The 18,574-nt window shown below is 44.7% G+C and overlaps 1 protein-coding gene across 6 annotated transcripts in view; it reads right to left on the bottom strand.

Moving 5' to 3' along the window:
• The window catches only part of CEP295 (centrosomal protein 295), a 121,495-nt gene that overhangs the window by 54,901 nt on the left and 48,020 nt on the right, over nucleotides 1–18,574 (bottom strand). For 5 of the 6 annotated variants that reach the window (XM_056561458.1, XM_056561456.1, XM_056561457.1 and 2 more), the window contains 8 exons: nucleotides 15,403–15,603; nucleotides 11,271–11,395; nucleotides 9,382–9,475; nucleotides 6,970–7,086; nucleotides 5,803–5,943; nucleotides 5,536–5,719; nucleotides 1,487–1,651; nucleotides 985–1,173 (listed from right to left, as the gene is read on the bottom strand). In XM_056561458.1, coding sequence (XP_056417433.1) covers nucleotides 985–1,173; nucleotides 1,487–1,651; nucleotides 5,536–5,719; nucleotides 5,803–5,943; nucleotides 6,970–7,086; nucleotides 9,382–9,475; nucleotides 11,271–11,395; nucleotides 15,403–15,603 — 1,216 coding nt within the window. Of the gene's footprint in view, nucleotides 1–984; nucleotides 1,174–1,486; nucleotides 1,652–5,535; nucleotides 5,720–5,802; nucleotides 5,944–6,969; nucleotides 7,087–9,381; nucleotides 9,476–11,270; nucleotides 11,396–15,402; nucleotides 15,604–18,574 lie in introns of those variants that run through there. The other variant, XM_056561460.1, reaches the window with a different exon arrangement.

Below are 18,574 nucleotides of genomic sequence, written 5' to 3'. Positions count from 1 at the left end.
TCCATGAATCAGGAGAACTAACCAGAAGAAGTTTGTTCTCAGCATGTTCTCTCCCGACTCAGTGTCAATTGATGGAGATGGTTTCAAACGTTCAAGTGAATGTTTATTTAAATGATTTTAGGCACAAAGCACAGTGCAAACAAAACCTAACCCTGTCCGGCTCTAACTAACCATCAGGATACCTCACTATCCTACTGTGGGCCTAATGTCTGGCCTCGAGCAAACTCACAAAAGTGTCCATAGAGGAAGGTTCAGACCTGGAAGGTTGGAGCTGCAGTTCTTGCTGTGGCTGCTTCTCATCTCAGTCTCTCTCTAGCACTCAAATCCGAACAGCCCTTTACTATCGGGCTTCCTCCCTAGAAATCAGCACAGGAAGCCTCACCTGAAAACACTTTGGATTAGGGAAACAAGTAGTGGACTAGGAGTGTGGGCTGGAGTACTCCCACTTCAACATGTCCGCCAGTCCAGGAAATCCAGCCCATGTAACTTAAACAAAAGAGCCCTAGCAGACTATGCTCTGCTAAAGAAGCATATAACCTTCTGGATTTCCTTTATCTTACCTGGCTGAGAAAACCAGGTGAAATATACACCCCATCCACCACTTTCCCACTATATCTATAACTATATATATATATATTAATTTATTATTATATATCAGTGGAACAGCATACTGCTCTGATTAGCTTTGTGTATCCAGTGGTGTACATTGAAGAACGGGGGCGCCACATATCCAAATGGGTCTCCAATTACAACATCTTATTTTGGCCCCAGGACAGATAGGTCTGATGTTTATGTCCTTTTGCTTTCCATGACAATGCAGTTATGCACAGTTTCTTAACAGAAAGAGGGCAACCAATATGAGGCCCCCCCTCTATCCAAGGATCCCACAGCAGCCGCATGGTGGGGTCACTATGGTACATACACCCTTGAATAACCTGTATGCATCAAGTACACAAGATATATTAACTAATGAAGAGTAATTACCGATTACAGACTTGTCCTCCTCCTCTTGGATGCCATCTTCGGATTCCTTATTTACAGGCAGAGATCCGGACTCCAGAGTGTCACTGACCGTGTCTGCTGTTTCAGCTTTAGCGCTCCACTGGTCTTTCTGAGTCCTTATTCTGTTAAGTAACCTCTTTAGCACTTGTTTAGACTGCGGTTCTCTGATCTCTAAACAGAAGAAAGAAATCACTAAAACTGGGTTCACATAGCGGTAACCCCAACAATACGTTGGCATTCAGTGACAAAAGGGATGCCAACGTATACTGTGGGGCACAGCAGGGGAACCATTCACTTTAACACGGGGGTGGAGCCGTGACGTCACAATGCTCCGTCCCCGTGATCGACAGAAATCAGACCCGGAGCACCGGAGTACCCCTTTAATGCAGTGTGAACTCAGACTTCTATGTCTTATTGCAGAGTATTCTAGGAGACACTTCCTTCCTGCAAGCAGACACCTAAATACAAAACGTCCTATCTTTACCTTGTTGTTCTACAGATGATATGTCCTCATGTACCCCCAGATGAGGCTTCTCACCAGAAGCCGCTTCTGGCACCACAGTCAAATCAAGATCTTCATCCACACTGGTTACAGAGGGATCGGGTAGGGGCTGTGGTTTTAGATGCAAGACCATGTCTCCTCTCATTTCTAATAGAACATAAAAATAGAGAATTTTACGAGCTTGTTTGTGTTTTGTATAATTATTTTATTAGAAAAACTGATTAAGTGTGCACCACTACTAGGTCCCCCAGCTGTAATCTGTATGGGAACCCTGCAGCAAGTGATCAGCAGAACCAATCAGGAGAATGAGGGGATTAGGGCGCTGTACTTTCTGACTCTGTGTCTCGCTGGCCTATTAGGATTCTATAGGGTAGCGCGACAAAGATCTCTGAAAGATGGGAGGAACGCGCGCTGCTGAACGTTCATCCCTTCTCGTTCTTCTGATCACTGAGGGTCTCTGCACTCTACAGTGCCACCGTAAGACAGTGTTTTTGAAACCGTGCGTGTCTCCAGTTGTTGTAAAACTATATCTCCCAGCATGCCCAGACAGCCAAAGGCTGCCTGGGCATGCTAGGAGTTGTAGTTTTGCAACAGCTGGAGACACACTGTTTGGAAAAACACACAGTCTGAAATACTACACAGTTAACACTGAAATCAATGGGCAGTTCATATATTACATGGACATGCTGGGTCCTCCAGAGTAAGACGCTCTTCTGTGGCTGCCAACCTCTTTAATGGCTGTTTACAACTTTTTGAAGATGGTAAGTCGACAGTCTTATTTTTAAGGCAAAACTAACAACCTCCAGAACCAGACCCTGTCTCTCAGTGAGGAGCCCATGTGGTAGACGGCAAGTGCTCCATTAATTTACATGGGATCGCCGAAGAGACCATTGTACAGCATTATGGCATCTCCGACGATCCCACAGAACCGAATGGAGCGCAGGCCTTCTACCACACGTGTTCCTTACTGAGAGCCAGGGTCCCATTCTGGAGTTCACAGGGGTCCCAGCAGCTTACAAAGGGCGCGCCCTGTAGGACGCCGAGGACCAAATTGGAAAGGGCCGAAACTTGACCCCTTAAAGAGCTGAGAGCTAATTACTGATCCAGCCCTGACTGCAAAAATGCAAGGAGTCCGGGAAGGGAGAACCCACCGGAGAAAAAAATTGAGATTCACACCAACGAAAATAAGACCGCCAGGTACTGTGGTATATCTTCGCGGTAGAGGGCTTGCGCGCCCTGAGCACGGTGCGAATCACCTGTGTTGAGAAGCCACGGGCCCTTCGTACCACGGTCTCAACCGCCACACCGTCAAATGCAGTGACTGTAAATTGGGGTGGCACAGGGAACCCTGAGAGAGAAGGTCTGGACGAAGCGGAAGGCGCAGCGGAACATCGTCCAGGAGCCAGACGACGTCGGCGTATCACGCCCTCCGCGGGCAATCTGGAGCCACGAAAATGTCAGGAATGCCCTCCACTTTGAGCTTCCTCAGGACCCTGGGAAGGAGGGAACAGATAAGGTAGGATGAACCTCGACCAAGGAATCACCAGCGCGTCCGCTGCCAGAGCACGGGGGGTCCTGAGACTTCGACACAAATAGGGTTTGTGGCGGAATGCAAAGAGGTCCACATCTGGAGTTCCCCAGAGGTCGCAGTGAATTGCCGAGATGGCCGGAACCCTCAGTTCCGCCCAGAGAAGAATCCTGGAAACCTCGGCCATTGCCTCCAAGCTGAGTGCCACCCTGGTGATTGATGTACACCACCGCAGTAGAGTTGTCTGACTGGACCCGAACTGGGCGGCCCTGGAGAAGGATCTCCCAATGTAACAGGCAAAGGTAGATAGCCCTCAGTTCCAAGATGTTGATCGGGAAGAGTGTCTCTCTGGGAGACCAAAGGCCCTGGACTGTCCGGTCTCGCAAAACACCCCCCCCCCCCCCCCCTCCAAGCGGAAGTGACGCAGGAGGAGATGCCGGTTGAGGAGCTTTAGATCTAAGATGGGGCGTACTGAGCCCCCTTTCTTGGGAACTACAAAGAGGTTGGAATAAAAACCTCGAAAGCGTTCCTTGGGAGGAACCGGGACAATGACCCCTTGAAAGAGGAGGGACTGAAGTACACCCCAAAAGGCCTTTGCCAGAGAGGGAGACCGTGGGGCTCGGGAAAGGAAAATAACGATCCATTGAAAGAGAGGCAAACTATCCGGTAACCGTTGGATACCACATCTCTGACCCAGGAGTCCTGCACAAGCGTGGTCCAGACATCCCAGAAGAGCAACAGACGACTTCCCAAGCGAGAAAAATCCGCGGGTGGGGGGTCCCTTCAGGCAGAGGTGGGTTTGCGGGTGCCCTCCTTGGCCACAAAGCGGCCTGAACGGTTATCTGATTTCCAGGATGGAGGGAGGAACAGTTCTGGGCTCGGACATGAGTAACATAAAACAAACAGTCTCATCAGCGTCCGTGTACCCTACCAGCCAGCTGCTGTGATAGAGAGAGAGAAGCAGGGGCAGCAGGACCAATGAGAAGAGAGGGGCCGGGTTAGACTGGGGCGCCTCCGATTGGTCCAAAAGCTCCCCTGCATGTTCCCATTGGCTGTAGTGATTTCACGCCTCTGCACTCACAGAGCGCGAACCCCGCTGTGAGAGGAACGATGTCGAGAAAGTGAAAGTAAACTGTGCCCCGAACACATCGGCAAACGATGCGGCCGGAGCACAGGAAATAGGCAGAATGAGACGGCAGCCGCAGCTGCTGTAGAAAATACAGAACTGCAAACGTTAAAACACTGGCGTCCAGAGAGGAGCTAACAGTCCTACACCACTGACCACCAGCCCCCTAATAAAGTAATAGGAAGCCCCTGCCTAGATAGTAAGAGGGGGGAAGAGCAGAGCCACCTCAGAAGTCCACACATTAGCTAATAATAAAGAGGAGTGGGACTAAAACAGGGGGTCTCCAGAGGTTGCAAATCCCCAACCTGTAAGAAAAGGGGGGGGGGGGGGAATACTCCCCTTAGAAGAACTTGCCTAATGAAGTCTTCTGGTGAAGTCTTCAGCCAGCTTTTAATCACCTGCATCATGCCGGGCTGTAAAAAGCGAGACCAGCAGGGAAAAGTGGGGGACCCGGACCCGTGAGGTACAACCTCAGGCGCTGACCGTTGGCGAGAGGGGGTTGACAGTACATCCACGATGTCTGTGCCCCCTCAAATCGCAGATGGGGAAACAGTGAACGCTATGTTCCCGAGTCCCCACCTGAAAACAGAAAATAAAAGGAAATAAGAAACTAAACGTCCCTAATCTAGAAAAATAATAAAGTTAGACCAGGTCTGGGGAGAACTCCAGACCAGTGTCCATCTCCTGCAGACACTAAGCTTAAACTGATTAACTCAGGCTCTGTAGGAGGGTATAAATAAAATCCGCATGATAGGTGATAAGTTTTAGATCGCGGAGGGTCGAACCGCTGGGGCCCCCCGCGATCTCTTGTATGGAGCCCCGGCTCTCCTCCACAGCAGCGCGTCATGACCCCCGCCCCCGAAGCGGGAGCCACCGCGCCACCTATGGGAGAGGCGAAGATAGCTGAACGGCTTTTCCATAAAGCTATATGGAGGGGGAGTGGTGGGGGTCATGACGCGCGGCTGTGGAGACTTCTTTAAGATGCATCACTGATTTCCACTGGTCAGAGAGAGTGTTAGTTGGAGTGTTAAAGGGGGACAAAATTTATTTCCTGGGAGTCGGTCGTACGGGGCGGGTTGTCAGGGTGGGGAGTGTAATGGGCTAAAGATTTTGGATTATTCTATGTGTCCTTATATATAGATGGATGGAATATGTTGCTGAAAAAAAAAAACATTTAATATATATAAAAAAAAAAAAAGGGGGGGGGAGGGGGGGACTAAATTTACTCTTATATTGTGCTCATATCAGATTTTTAGCCACATTGGATGTATACCTTGGGTGTATTCCCTGACATATACCATCAACATGTCTATTGGGCCACTATATCGTGTTCTTTAGCATATGCTAAAGCTGTAAAAAGAAATGACAAACCCTTACTTGCATTTCTTGTATACATGTCCTCAAATGCAGTCTCCAGGTCCCTTTGCCATTCCTCCCTGATCTCAGTCCGGCGGTACACTGGCTCAAACAACTGCTGCGGCATCTTTGCTACGATCTGTCGGCGTCTGGACAGGTCCTCTTGCTGCATTTGTTCCAATTCTTTCATTAGCCTGTCCCTGTCCTAGAGATCGAATGGAAGATCTCCATAAAGTGAAATCAGTCTTGAAATTCACATTTTTTGCAACCTGCATGTGGGGTTCTAACCTGAGCCAGCTGCACCATCTTTAAAGCATGAGATCCCCGGAGGCTTGCTTTCTCCATCTGTTCTCGCCGCTCACGTTCCTCTTCTTGTTGAAGCATATTCAGTCTCTTCTCTTCCTCTTCAGCTGCAGTGCGGGCATCAGTCTGGAATGCAACAAATATGGATGAGGGATAATGAATTTTCACCAGTGCTTACTGCTGTCCCAGAACATGGAATGGACACGGTCACTTAAAATCTTAAATATGTTGTAAAGACATATACTCACCATCAGAAAAAAACAACTACTTTCTATTTTGAGTAAATACTCTAGTATTTTATTTTATTAAAACATAAGTGCAACACACATTTAAAAGCAAAAAGATAGAAAATTTTAAATAAAGATTTAAAATTTTCTATCTTTTTGCTTTTAAATGTGTGTGTTGCACTTATGTTTTAATAGAATAAAATACTTTCTATTCTGAGTAAATACTCTAGTAGTTTTTTTTTCTGATGGTGAACATTGTTATGGGAAACCGGCTATGGCTTAGTCATATTGGCAATTTTTGATGGTTTAATGTTGTAAAGACATGTCAAAAGTTTTGACTGGTTGGGTCTGAAAGTTCAGAATGAGCCAGGAGAAGAGAACACTAAATGGGTTCTTCTCCTGCCTCTGTGCTACGTGACCATGTCAATAATAAGGGGCGGGAGGGGGGGCGGAGTATAGGGTTAGGGGTTACCCAACCCCTTAGCTCAACCTTTACCCCTAAAGTCTAACCCAATAGCCTTCTGTAAGTGAATTAGGCACTAGGTGGGCACTTTGAGCAGAAAGGCTCTGCCAATTGCTTGCTCCTGCCTGCAAGTGCAGTTATTGTTGGTGAACAGTGCAGGGGTGGAACTGTGCGCACGTGTGTAGTGACTCTCGTTTTAGAGAAACTGCTTAGACTGCATCACTAGAACACTCTGACCCTGACTGATCACAACTTTTCACATACCTCTAGAACAGTGGTCTCAAATTGTGGCTCTCCAGATGTTGCAAAACTTCAGCTCCCAGCATGTCCGGACAGCCGTTGGCTGTCCGGGTATGCTGGGAGTTGAAGTTTTGCAACATCTGGAGGACCACAGTTTGAGACCACTGCTCTAGAACATATTAAAGATAATTTTTTTTTTAAACGATAATTACACTTTCTCACCTGCTCCGTATCTATTTCTCGGTCCACATAGGCTTCAGGTAAGTGGTAGTGCGAGGAGGAGAAGCTGTCGACATTGCAGACCTTTACTAGTGGGAGACTCTTTGCAACTTCGATATTCTGTTTTGTAGACAAAAGAAAGTTCAGAGTGTTTTTTTTTTAGGTTATTTCATACAGAATTCTCCACAAAGGTTATTTATGGTTCTGCAGCATGAGATTTATGGGAATAAAAAAAGCTATGCCGAAGTTTCAGATGCGGGTGTCGGACTACCGAGTCCCCCACCTACATAGTTTGGTCCCAGTGCAGAGAATTTCATACTGTTCTTTAAATTACTGTAATGGAGAATGATTTTGCGTGTATTAAACTACTTCTCCACCAAGAATGGTGTCAAAGTGAGGTCTGACCTCCAATGATCATACATTTATGGAACGTCAAGTAAGTTTACCTTAAATAAATAAGGAATTAAATAAAAAAAAATCTATAATCCGCTATTTCCTATTATCATACAGACCTACATAGTGATAAAAGCAAAAGGGTACAAAAGCAAAAACAACAGTCAACATGCAGGCACCACGCCTAAGTGATGCTCTCTCCTATAAAACCCTAAAACATAGGACAACTCTGCCAAACGCTTTGATATTAAATCAGACTGGACATCTAATGTATATTGGGGCCTGCTGGAAGATAATGTTGGTGGAAAAAAAAAATCAGGCATGTAAGATTTTAACACACAACCTCTTTGCAAATAGTCCACCACCATAGGTATCTGACAGATGCTTACTCTCGTCTCCATGTTCAGTACACATGAACGCTCAGCTAAACTGATTAAATGTGTGTATAGGAATCACCACACAGTGGCATGTGTTGCTCATTGAGTCCTATTGTTATAAATTGGCAAACTTAGAATCCAAACATCCAACACCCAAACTCCGCTATATGGGGCTCTGTCGGCAAATCCATTGTAACAACTGGAATTTTTTTTTTTTTTGGGAGGGGGGGGGGGGACACAAACATTATCAATGGAAATCAAATTTGTCAACCCATGGAGGTCTGCATATGGAGTTACACTCAAAATCATAGTGGAAAACCGCACTACAGGCTGATCCAACTTTATGTAATGTCCTTTAAAAAAAAAGTCACAATGAGGCTCAGTAGAGTGTGTGGCCTCCACGTGCCCGTATGACCTCCCTACAACGCCTGGGCATGCTCCTGATGAGGTGGAGGAGGGTCTCCTGAGGGATGTCCTCCCAGACCTGGACTAAAGCATCCGCCAACTCCTGGACAGTCTGTGGTGGATGGAGGAAGACATGATGTCCCAGATGTGCTCAATCGGATTCAGATCTGGGGAACGGGCGGGCCAGTCCATAGCACCAATGTCTTCCTCTTGCAGGAACTGCTGACACACTCCAGCCACATGAGGTCTAGCTTTGTCTTGGATTAGGAGAAACCCAGGGCCAACCGCACCAGCATATGATCTCATCTTGGTATTTAATGGCAGTCAGGCTACCTCTGGCAAGCACATGGAGGGCTGTACGCCCCCCCCAAATAAATGCCACCACACACCATTACTGACCCGCCACCAAACCTGTCATGGTGGAGGATGTTGCAGGCAGCAGAACGTTCTCCACGGCGTCTCCAGACTCTGTCATGTCTGTCACATGTGCTCAGTGTGAACCTGCTTTCATCTGTGAAGAGCACAGGGCGCCAGTGGCGAATTTGCACAAAGGCGGAGGTAGCGGTCCTGCTGCTGGGTTGTTGCCCTCCTACGGTCTCCTCATGTACTGGCCAGTCTCCTGGTAGCGCCTCCATGCTCTGGACACTACGCTGACAGACACAGCAAACCTTCTTGCCACAGCTCGCAGTGATGTGCCATCCTGGATGAGCTGCACTACCTGAGCCACTTGTGTGGGTTGTAGACTCCGTCTCATGCTACCACTAGAGTGAAAGCACCGCCAGCATTCAAAAGTGACCAAAACATCAGCCAGGAAGCATAGGAACTGAGGAAGTGGTCTGTGGTCACCACCTGCAGAACCACTCCTTTATTGGGGGTGTCTTGCTAATTGCCTATAATTTCCACCTGTTGTCTGTTCCATTTGCACAACATCATGTGAAATTGATTGTCAATCAGTGTTTCTTCCTGAGTGGACAGTGTGATTTCACAGAAGTGTCATTGACTTGGAGTTACATTGTGTTGTTTAAGTGTTCCCTTTAATTTTTGAGCAGTATATATATTATTATTTTTTTTTTCATGCACTATTTTTTTCTCTGCTATACTAGTGTATCCCCATCGGACCCCATTCAAGTCAATGTGATCCGTCGTGATCCAACGGAGTCAGAGACCCTTTTTGGGGTGTTTGGGCATCAACAAAAAAAGCCAAATTGACCCAGGTCGTGTTATACTTTAACAGATTTACCTGAATGGGATCCGGTGGAGGAGGGGGAAGACTGGCGATTTTTGCAGCGCGTTCCCTTTCTACTTCAAGTGCTTTATTGCGTGCTTTAATATGCCTGAGAGAATGTAGAAGAAAAACAGAATGAGGGCGCGGTGAAGAGGTTTCTTTCCTATTCAACACAATGAAATGCAGAAGGAGGTATGAAGGACATTATGCTCACCCTAGTGGAGAAGGTTGTTTTATGTAGAAGCAAAAAGCAAGGGTTAAGATATTTTTTTTTTCTTATAAAAAGGCCTGAAGTAGCCATTTCTATTGAAATCTATAAATACTCAGCAGACTTTGTTCTAGATTGGAAAACCTCTTACAGCATTGGTCAGGATTAGAGAATTACACAAACAGAAAAACAGCATAACAAAAAAAAAATCTATAAGACATTACAACATTATATGCTGTGTTACTGTTCTCCACCATTCTTCAGAGCTGTAATTTCCCATATACCCTTAGGGTGCATTCACACGGCCGTCTGTCCCCCTTTTTTTTCCCCATTGCTGCTGCTTGTAAATGGATTAGAAATGGTTGTAAAATAATCCCATTGATGTTAATGTATTTTTTTTTGTTTTGTTTTGTTTTTTACAATCCTTTCACATCCGTTTGCACTTGTCTGCGCTTATTTCCTTTTTTTTTTTTTTTTTTTTTTTTTTTTTTTTAACGGGAGAAAAGACTGCGCATGCAGTAAAACGGAAGAAAAAACGGCTACAGTAAATTTAACATTGAAGTCTATGGAAAATGGATGAGCCTTTAATGGCATCTGTTTGCATCGTTTTTTTGATCAGTTTTTACTTCTTACCATGCTCCGAACGGAAAAAAAAATGTTTTTTGTTTATTAACTGAATAACGGATCTAAACAGATAACATCCGCTTGCATCAGTTATTGTCTTTTTTTTTATTTTATTTTTTTTTTTAAGTACGTTTTTATTTTTGACGGGAGAAGAGCGGGACGGGTCTAGATGGCCGTGTGAACGCAGCCGTACTGTATAACAATTTCATGTGAATTTGCATTCTAGGTAATGCCACCTTTTTACCACACATTGGGGGACATTTCCTAATCTAGTCTATTCTGGGTATGCTTATAGACCAGTGTATGTGGTAGTCTCCTGTCTATTGTGCTCCTCATTTATCAAAGGTCTCACAGCCCTTGATAAATTCTGTGCTCAGACTTCAGGGTCTACAGCTTAAACTGCATTTAGACCTGCTCCAACATGGTCTGACATTTCAGCGTATTTTGGGCAGATGCGACTTGTCGCACAAAAGTCGCACTTGATAAATTCAGCACCAATGCATTTTCCAATGCATTTCCGTCTAAAATAGACTTGCATGCATCATGTTCTAAAAATCCTCTACAGCAAAAGTCGCAGAAAAGTCGCACATATTTAGACTGCGACATTCTGTGCGACAAATTTAGACATGAAAAACCAGTCTAAATCCTTTGATAAATCTCCCCCATTGTATAGTAACCTGCTACAGGAGGAATAAAATGGCCTAGTGCAGTGTTTTCCAACCACTGTGCTTCCAACTGTTGTAAAACTACAACTCCCAGCATGCCTGGACAGCCTTCGGCTGTCCAGGCATGCTGGGAGTTGTAGTTTTACAACAACTGGAGGCACCTTGGTTGGGAAACACTACACTAGTGCATAACAAAAGCTCAACTAAGCTGCAGATGCATTAAGCAGGTAAATTGTCGCTGTGGCTTAACCCCTTCACAATACATAATACTAAGCGTGTGTGTGTGTGTGTGTGTGTGCGTGTGTGTGTGTGTAAGAGGGAAATCGGGAGAGATCAGTCAGGTGACCTAGCATACGGCCAGCATAGTCTTAGTCCAACACCATACGATGCACAACATGGGCTCTTACCAGGACTGTGTTCTGAGCTGCCTCTCTCTGTGTTGTTTTAACTCTTTCAATGCCTCTCTGTGTCTCTTCTCAGCTTTTTCCTTATTTGTAGCCGCTGCCTTTTCAATTGCCTTCAAATCCGGCTCCTTGATAAAAAAAAAAAAAAAAAAAAAAAAAATTATTATTATTATATAATAAACACACAACAAAACAGGAATGACGACAGGAGTTAAAGGGGTATACAAGGAATCTTTTTTTTTTTTTTTTTTTTTTTTCAAAAGTAAAGTTTTATTGAAATATTGCAATATCACATACAATACAGAAAAAAGAAAAGAAAGGAAAAACTTCCCGGGTCAACCCGCTATACTTGTGCAAACATGTATATGAGACATTATCTTTCCGCTATTTGTCTCACGCGACCTTATATTCCATTTCTAAGTATAATGTGAAGCAACAGCTATTCTGGTCATGTCAGAAAGAGATGTCACCATGGGTCTCTATGCAAGGGGACGTACGGTTGGGGAAGAAGTGATGAAAAGGTGAGGATAAGAAAAAGGAATACAGGAAAGAGAGAGAGTCAGAGGAAAGAGATACAGGCAGCTAAGGAAGAAGAAGCAGGTACCTACCTTGCGGACCACACCAACCACGAACAAGGAATCTTTTTTATTTGACTATGCTACAGGGGCTGTAAAGTTAGTGTAGTTCACAATATAGTGTCTGTAACTGTGTGTGACGGTTTTCTTACAATTCTTCTGTGATTTTCAACCCACTATATTTTTGACAGCATACAAAATGACTCTTGTCTCAGATTATTCCCAGGTTGCAATGCGGCCGAGACCTGACTCACTAGTCAGCTGATGACAGGGAGCCTGTCTGCTTCAATGGGTGAAGGGAAAAATATGCAACTAATGCAACAGCTGTAGGCACCGATTGAAAACCACAGGTCTTTTGAATGGATGCAGCTCATTTATGTTTCAATGGGTGGGGTGGCTGATGTGTGGGAGGGAGGAAAATGAATTAGGGGATTTGTAGGCAAAAAATAAAAACTCAAACAGGAAATACCAGTTCACAAAAAGCTAGCCAGAGTATTATGGTAATCTCACAACATAGCCATTTAGCCCCAAGACAAGTGCAGATCCTTCCCAAAACGGGTCTATTACTGCCTGCCAGGTACATACTAAAATCACCTCATGGTGGAGAACCCCTTTAACTACATCCTTGCAATATATCCCATAGATGTGGGATTATCTTGAGAGACCTCAATCACAAAATAGGTGGGGGTCCCAGAGGACATTTATGGCATATCCTGTGGAGAGGGGAGGGACAGAGAAAACAATCAACTGTGAAAGCGTATATCCGATAGAGGTCCAGCGTCAGGTTACCTGTTTAAATCTATCGGCAACTTCGTAGCCCAAAGCATAAGACTAAAGCAATCAGATTTGGTAAATCCGTATCCCGATTGCTTCAGTCTAAGGCTGCGTACACACCATGTTTTTGTTATACAGTTCACGTATACGGTTCAAGTTAAAAACCGTACAGAACTGTATAGAAAACCGTATGCTTTGACTTAATATTGTAAACCGTATGTCAAACGCATCATCTGGCTGTGTCCGTTTTGTGTCTTACGGTTTTGTCCGGTTTTTAACCCGTACCCAAAACCGTAGTCTACCACGTTTTTTGGTCCAGGTGAAAAACTGTATTAAAACAAGTTACATTTTATTAATTTATTTTTATTTTTTTTTTAACATGGGAGTCAATGGGATCCGTACAGAACTGTATGTGCGTACAGTTCCATCCGGTTTTCACCATACGTTTTTTGACTTTGCACAGTTTTTTTTCTTGGAATTTCAATCAAACAAGTGAAACTTCATTCAAAATGGAGTGAAAAGTTAAAAACATATACGTTTTTTCCTTAAAATACGGATGCAACCGGACATCATTTTTCAAACCGTATACAGGTTGAAATTTGTACACACGTTTTGATACAGTTTAGTCCGTTTTGAGGAATCTGTTTTTCAGCAAAAATCTTATATGGGAACTGTATTGCAAAAACGTGGTGTGCATGCACCCTAAGGCAAGTTCCGGGCTACGGAGATATAAACAGGTATCCTGCCGCTAGACCAACATTGGAGTTACGCTTTAAAGGGGTCTCATTTTTTTAAAATGAACTGGTGTCAGAAAATTAAACAGATTAGTAAATTACTTCTATTAAAAAATCTTAATCCTTTCAGTACTTCTTAGCAGCTGTTTGCTACAGAGGAAAATCTTTATTTTTTTATTTCTTTTTTTGTCTTGTCCACAGTGCTCTCTGCTGACACCCAATGCCGGTATTAGGAACTGTCCAGAGCAGGAGAAAATCCCCATAGCAAATCTAAGCTGCTCTGGACAGTTCCTGACACGGACAGAGGTGTCAGCAGAGAGGACTGAAAGAAATTTCAAAAAGTTAAAATTTCCTCTGTAGTATTCAGCTGCTAAAAAGTACTAAAAGGATTAAGATTTTTTTTTTTTTTTTTATAAAAGTAATTTACAAATCTGTAACTTTCTGGCACCAGTTCATTTAAAAAAAGTTAAAATAAAAAAAATAAAAAAAGTTTTACACCAGAGTAGCCCTTTAAGAGTACGTTCAGACGACCAGATTTACAGCGTATTTTACGATGCGGATCCACCGCTTAAGGACCTCTGTATGCTGCCTTTACATGTGCCTGCTCAGAGTGGCAATACGCCGCTATGAGCAGACACACTGAAGCGATGTGCGAGTCGCCGCGCATGCGCGGTGTACTCGCACACATTGCGTCTGCTCCCCTTGCTCAATGCCACGATGTGCGAGTATACTGCACATGCGAGCGGCGACTCGCAGTGTGCCTGCTCATAGTGGCATATTGCCGCTCCGAGCAGGCACATGTAAAGGCAGCATACAGAGGTCCTTCAGCGGCGGATCCGCAGCGACATATGCACTGTAAATACGCTCGTCTGAACGTACCCTAAAGCTCACAGCGTGCAACTAGTTTTAGTGAGACATCGTATCTTGGAGTAGAAGAGGTTGCATGCTGCATGCAGACAACAGATAACTGCAATTGTTTTATGCAACATCCTGTTCCAGCACGATGTGCCGGACTGTCACCTGACACCAGACTATTCAAGATGTGTAATATTTCCGGATCATTCCGTACCAGGTTAATGGAAACTTCCAATAATACACTCCGCTAAGCAGATCAGCATTGCTCTATAACAAAGTTTCCCAACCAAGTTGCCTCCAGCTGTTGCAAAACTACAACTCCCAGCATGCCCCGACAGCCAAAGGCTGTCCGGGCATGCTGGGAGTTGTAGTTTTGCAACAGCTGGAGGCACCCCAGTTGGGAAACACTGCTCTATAAAGTGACATCCATGACAGATGGTCACACTCCGATGGCAGTCACCTCAATACTCCTCACAGAGCTGGAATATATTATGGATAAAACTAATAAAAAACAAAGTTGTCTCCTGCTGCCGCTTCCAGAGCGAGATGTGGCAAATTAATCCCTTGTCTGCAAAAACAGGATTTAGCCTAAGCCTAGAAGAGGGAGGGATTACAAGGAAAGGTTCTTAGGTGGCTTAAGTAGCTGCTTCTGTAGGATCAGTGATGAAATAAGAAACAGGCAGATGTAAAACGCTTGAGCTCTCGAGTCTGCTGGAGAACTACAATAACCAGCATGGTCGGGTACACCAGGGCTTTTCATGTGATGAATGCAATGGTCAGCCTGATCATCTTTGTAATATTCATATTAGAGATGAGCGAACTTACAGTAAATTCGATTCGTCACGAACTTCTCGGCTCGGCAGTTGAAGACTTATCCTGCGTAAATTAGTTCAGCCTTCAGGTGCTCCGGTGGGCTGGAAAAGGTGGATACATTCCTAGGAAAGAGTCTCCTAGGACTGTATCCACCTTTTCCAGCCCACGGAGCACCTGAAAGCTGAACTAATTTATGCAGGACAAGTCATCAACTGCAGAGCCGAGAAGTTCGTGACAAATCGAATTTACTGTAAGTTCGCTCATCTCCAATTCATTTTATTCCAGGGACACCTACAGTGCTTATACTGTATGTACTCGAGTACAAGCTGAGTTTTTGAGCACTTTTTTTTTGTGCTGATATCCCCTTTAAGTTCAATGCCGTACGTTTTCCTTGGCCTGTCTGTGTCCTTCCCCGATGGCGTTCAGTGTGCACAGGTAGATCTTTTCCAAGGCTTGGATCTTCTCGGCCTGGGCGGCTTCCCATTTGGCTCTCAGGTCTTCGGCAAGTTGCTGGAGTTGTTGATCTTTTCTTTCCTTAACATCTCGGCGGATCTGCTGAGCGATGAACTTTTCCTGTTCTCTGACCTGGAAAGATCAGAAACCAAAATAGGTTCAAAACTGAGGAGGAGGAGATGAGTGTAAACCAGTCACAGTATAAGGAGGAGGAGGAGGAGATGAGTGTAAACCAGTCACAGCATAAGGAGGAGGAGGAGATGAGTGTAAACCAGTCACAGCATAAGGAGGAGGAGGAGGAGGAGACGAGTGTAAACCAGTCACAGCATAAGGAGGAGGAGGAGGAGACGAGTGTAAACCAGTCACAGCATAAGGAGGAGGAGGAGGAGACGAGTGTAAACCAGTCACAGCATAAGGAGGAGGAGGAGGAGACGAGTGTAAACCAGTCACAGCATAAGGAGGAGGAGGAGGAGACGAGTGTAAACCAGTCACAGCATAAGGAGGAGGAGGAGGAGACGAGTGTAAACCAGTCACAGCATAAGGAGGAGGAGGAGATGAGTGTAAACCAGTCACAGCATAAGGAGGAGGAGGAGATGAGTGTAAACCAGTCACAGCATAAGGAGGAGGAGGAGATGAGTGTAAACCAGTCACAGCATAAGGAGGAAGTCCAGAGAGAGATCCCACTGTACTTATATATTCACATCTCCATCTATGTATATATATATGTTTTCTAAAATGCTTCTATTTTTGTATGTACTCACATCCCCACCCATACATGTATTCACATCTCTTCCTCTTTTTACATATCCACATGTCTATATGTCCTATGTATACTCAAATGCCTTTATCTATGTACATATGTATTTTCATCTCCATCCATGTGTGCATGTACGTATACACATCCCCATTCATATATGTACCCTCACATCTCTATTTACATATGTATACTCCATCTATGTATTTATGTATTCTTATATGCCTACATCTGTTTGTATTTATCCTCATACCCATCTGTATATGTATTCTCACCTCCATTCATGCACGTTCCCCCATATCTCTTTATTTATACATGTATCTACATCTTTGTATGAATGTAGGTAGTCTCAAATGTCTCCATCTAGGTTTGTATGTATTCTCATTGCCATCCATTTGTTCATTTTTATCAGCATGTATACTTCTATCCATCCATGTGTGTTTGTGCGCATGTCCTCATATGCCTCAGCAACTAGAGATCACCCCTCTAGATCTGGTCTGACTACTATCCTTCTATATCAGTGTTTCCCAACCAGGGTGCCTCCAGCTGTTGCAAAACTACAACTCCCAGAATACCCAGCCAAAGGCTGTCTGGGAGTTGTAGTTTTGCAACAGCTGGAGGCACCCTGGTTGGCAAACACTGTTCTATATCAATGATCTATGACTACTATACAGGACTATGAGATGCAGAAGAATCCAGAGCCCCAATAGTCCATTTATACTTATTGCAAATCCAGATGAAAAGGGGAGGATACACTTGACAAATAAGCCCAGACAGGCTTTGGTGGGTTACCCCTTTAGTCATAAGGGCTAATGACTAAAGGGTTACTCCCAGAAATGCATCATGCCTGTCTTGTCTGACATGTGTAAACCTCCATCTGACGTCACTACAGAATTTCGATTCATTTCAGCCCGGCAAATGAGTCGAAATTCAGTCACTGCGGTGCTCGCTCCTGCCTGTCAAACAGGCGAGAGCGAGCACGCTGATAGCTGGGGCTGCGCGCATTGGCCAGCTCGACTAGCCTCGCGCGTGGCCCCGTTACCCTGTCCGGAGGCAGCGTGCGCACTCATTGCTGCGCTGATCCTTCGGATAGGCAAGACTGATCTGAGGTCTTATAATACTTTATACAACTCCCAGCATGACCATACAGTCATCAGCTTTCAGGCCATGCTGGGAGTTGTAGTTTTGCAGCAGCTGGAGGCACCCTGATTACACGAGTGTTTCTCAAACAGTGCCTCCAGCTGCTGAAAAACTACAACAGCAAGCATGCCCTGACAGCTGTATGGGCATACTGGAAGTTGTAGTTTTTCAACGTGCACGGCAGGCCGGCGCATGCACAGCTAAACAGGGAGGAGGAGACCCCAGAGCTGCCTGCAGTGCTATTGGCAGATCATCTATGCGCGCTCCTGACAGGAGCGCTGCATAGACGATGTGAGGGCGGAAGCAAGTGCCCAGCAAGGCATCAGTGACGTCGCGCCTGCATTCACACCATGTTTTTGTAATACAGTTACCGTATCAGGTTTCTGATAAAACGGATTCCTCAAAACGTGTGTACAAATTTGAATCCATATACAGTTTAAAAAATGATGTCTGGTTGCATGCGTTTTTAAAAGGAGTACTCTGGTGCGTTTTTTTTTTTAACCCACTGTGCCCAGGCTGCCAAGCAAAACAAAAACAAACTTTAACTCACCGTCCTAAGTTTCCCCGTTGCACTATCGTTGCACCCCGTTCCCTGTGGCCGGTGATACGCTGAGCGTCACGTGACTCTTCGACTTACAGGAAGCGGAAGAAGTCGGGGACCAGAGAACGGGACATCGATATCAGCGCAACGGGGGAAAGTAGGAAGGTGAGTTAAAGTTTGTTTTGTTTCACTTGGTAGCCCAGGCACATAGGGTTAAAAAAATAATAATAAAAATGGACCAGAGTGCATTTAGTTTTTAAACTTTTCACTCCATTATGAATAAAGTTTCACATGTTTGATTGAAATTCCAAGATAAAAAACCGTGCAAAGTAAAAAAAATCGTATGGTGAAAACCAGATGGAACCGTTCGCACATACGGTCCTATACGGTTCCCATTGACTCTCATGTTAAAAAAAATTAAAAACGTACACGTTTCAATACAGTTTTTCACCCGGCCCAAAAACCATGGTAGGCAACAGTTTTGGGTACTGGAAAAAAAAAAACGACAAAACCGTACAGGATGCAAAATGGACACAACCTGATGCATCTTTTGGAATACGGTTTTCAATGGAGAGTCAATGCGTACGGTTTTCAATACGGTTCCGTATGGTTTTCAAATTGAAAATGTATACGGACGGGAACTGTATTGTAAATACGTGGTGTGAACC

This window comes from Hyla sarda, chromosome 2 (assembly GCF_029499605.1).
Source record: "Hyla sarda isolate aHylSar1 chromosome 2, aHylSar1.hap1, whole genome shotgun sequence".
NCBI lineage: Eukaryota > Metazoa > Chordata > Amphibia > Anura > Hylidae > Hyla > Hyla sarda.
This window is presented reverse-complemented; position numbering and strand designations above follow the sequence as displayed.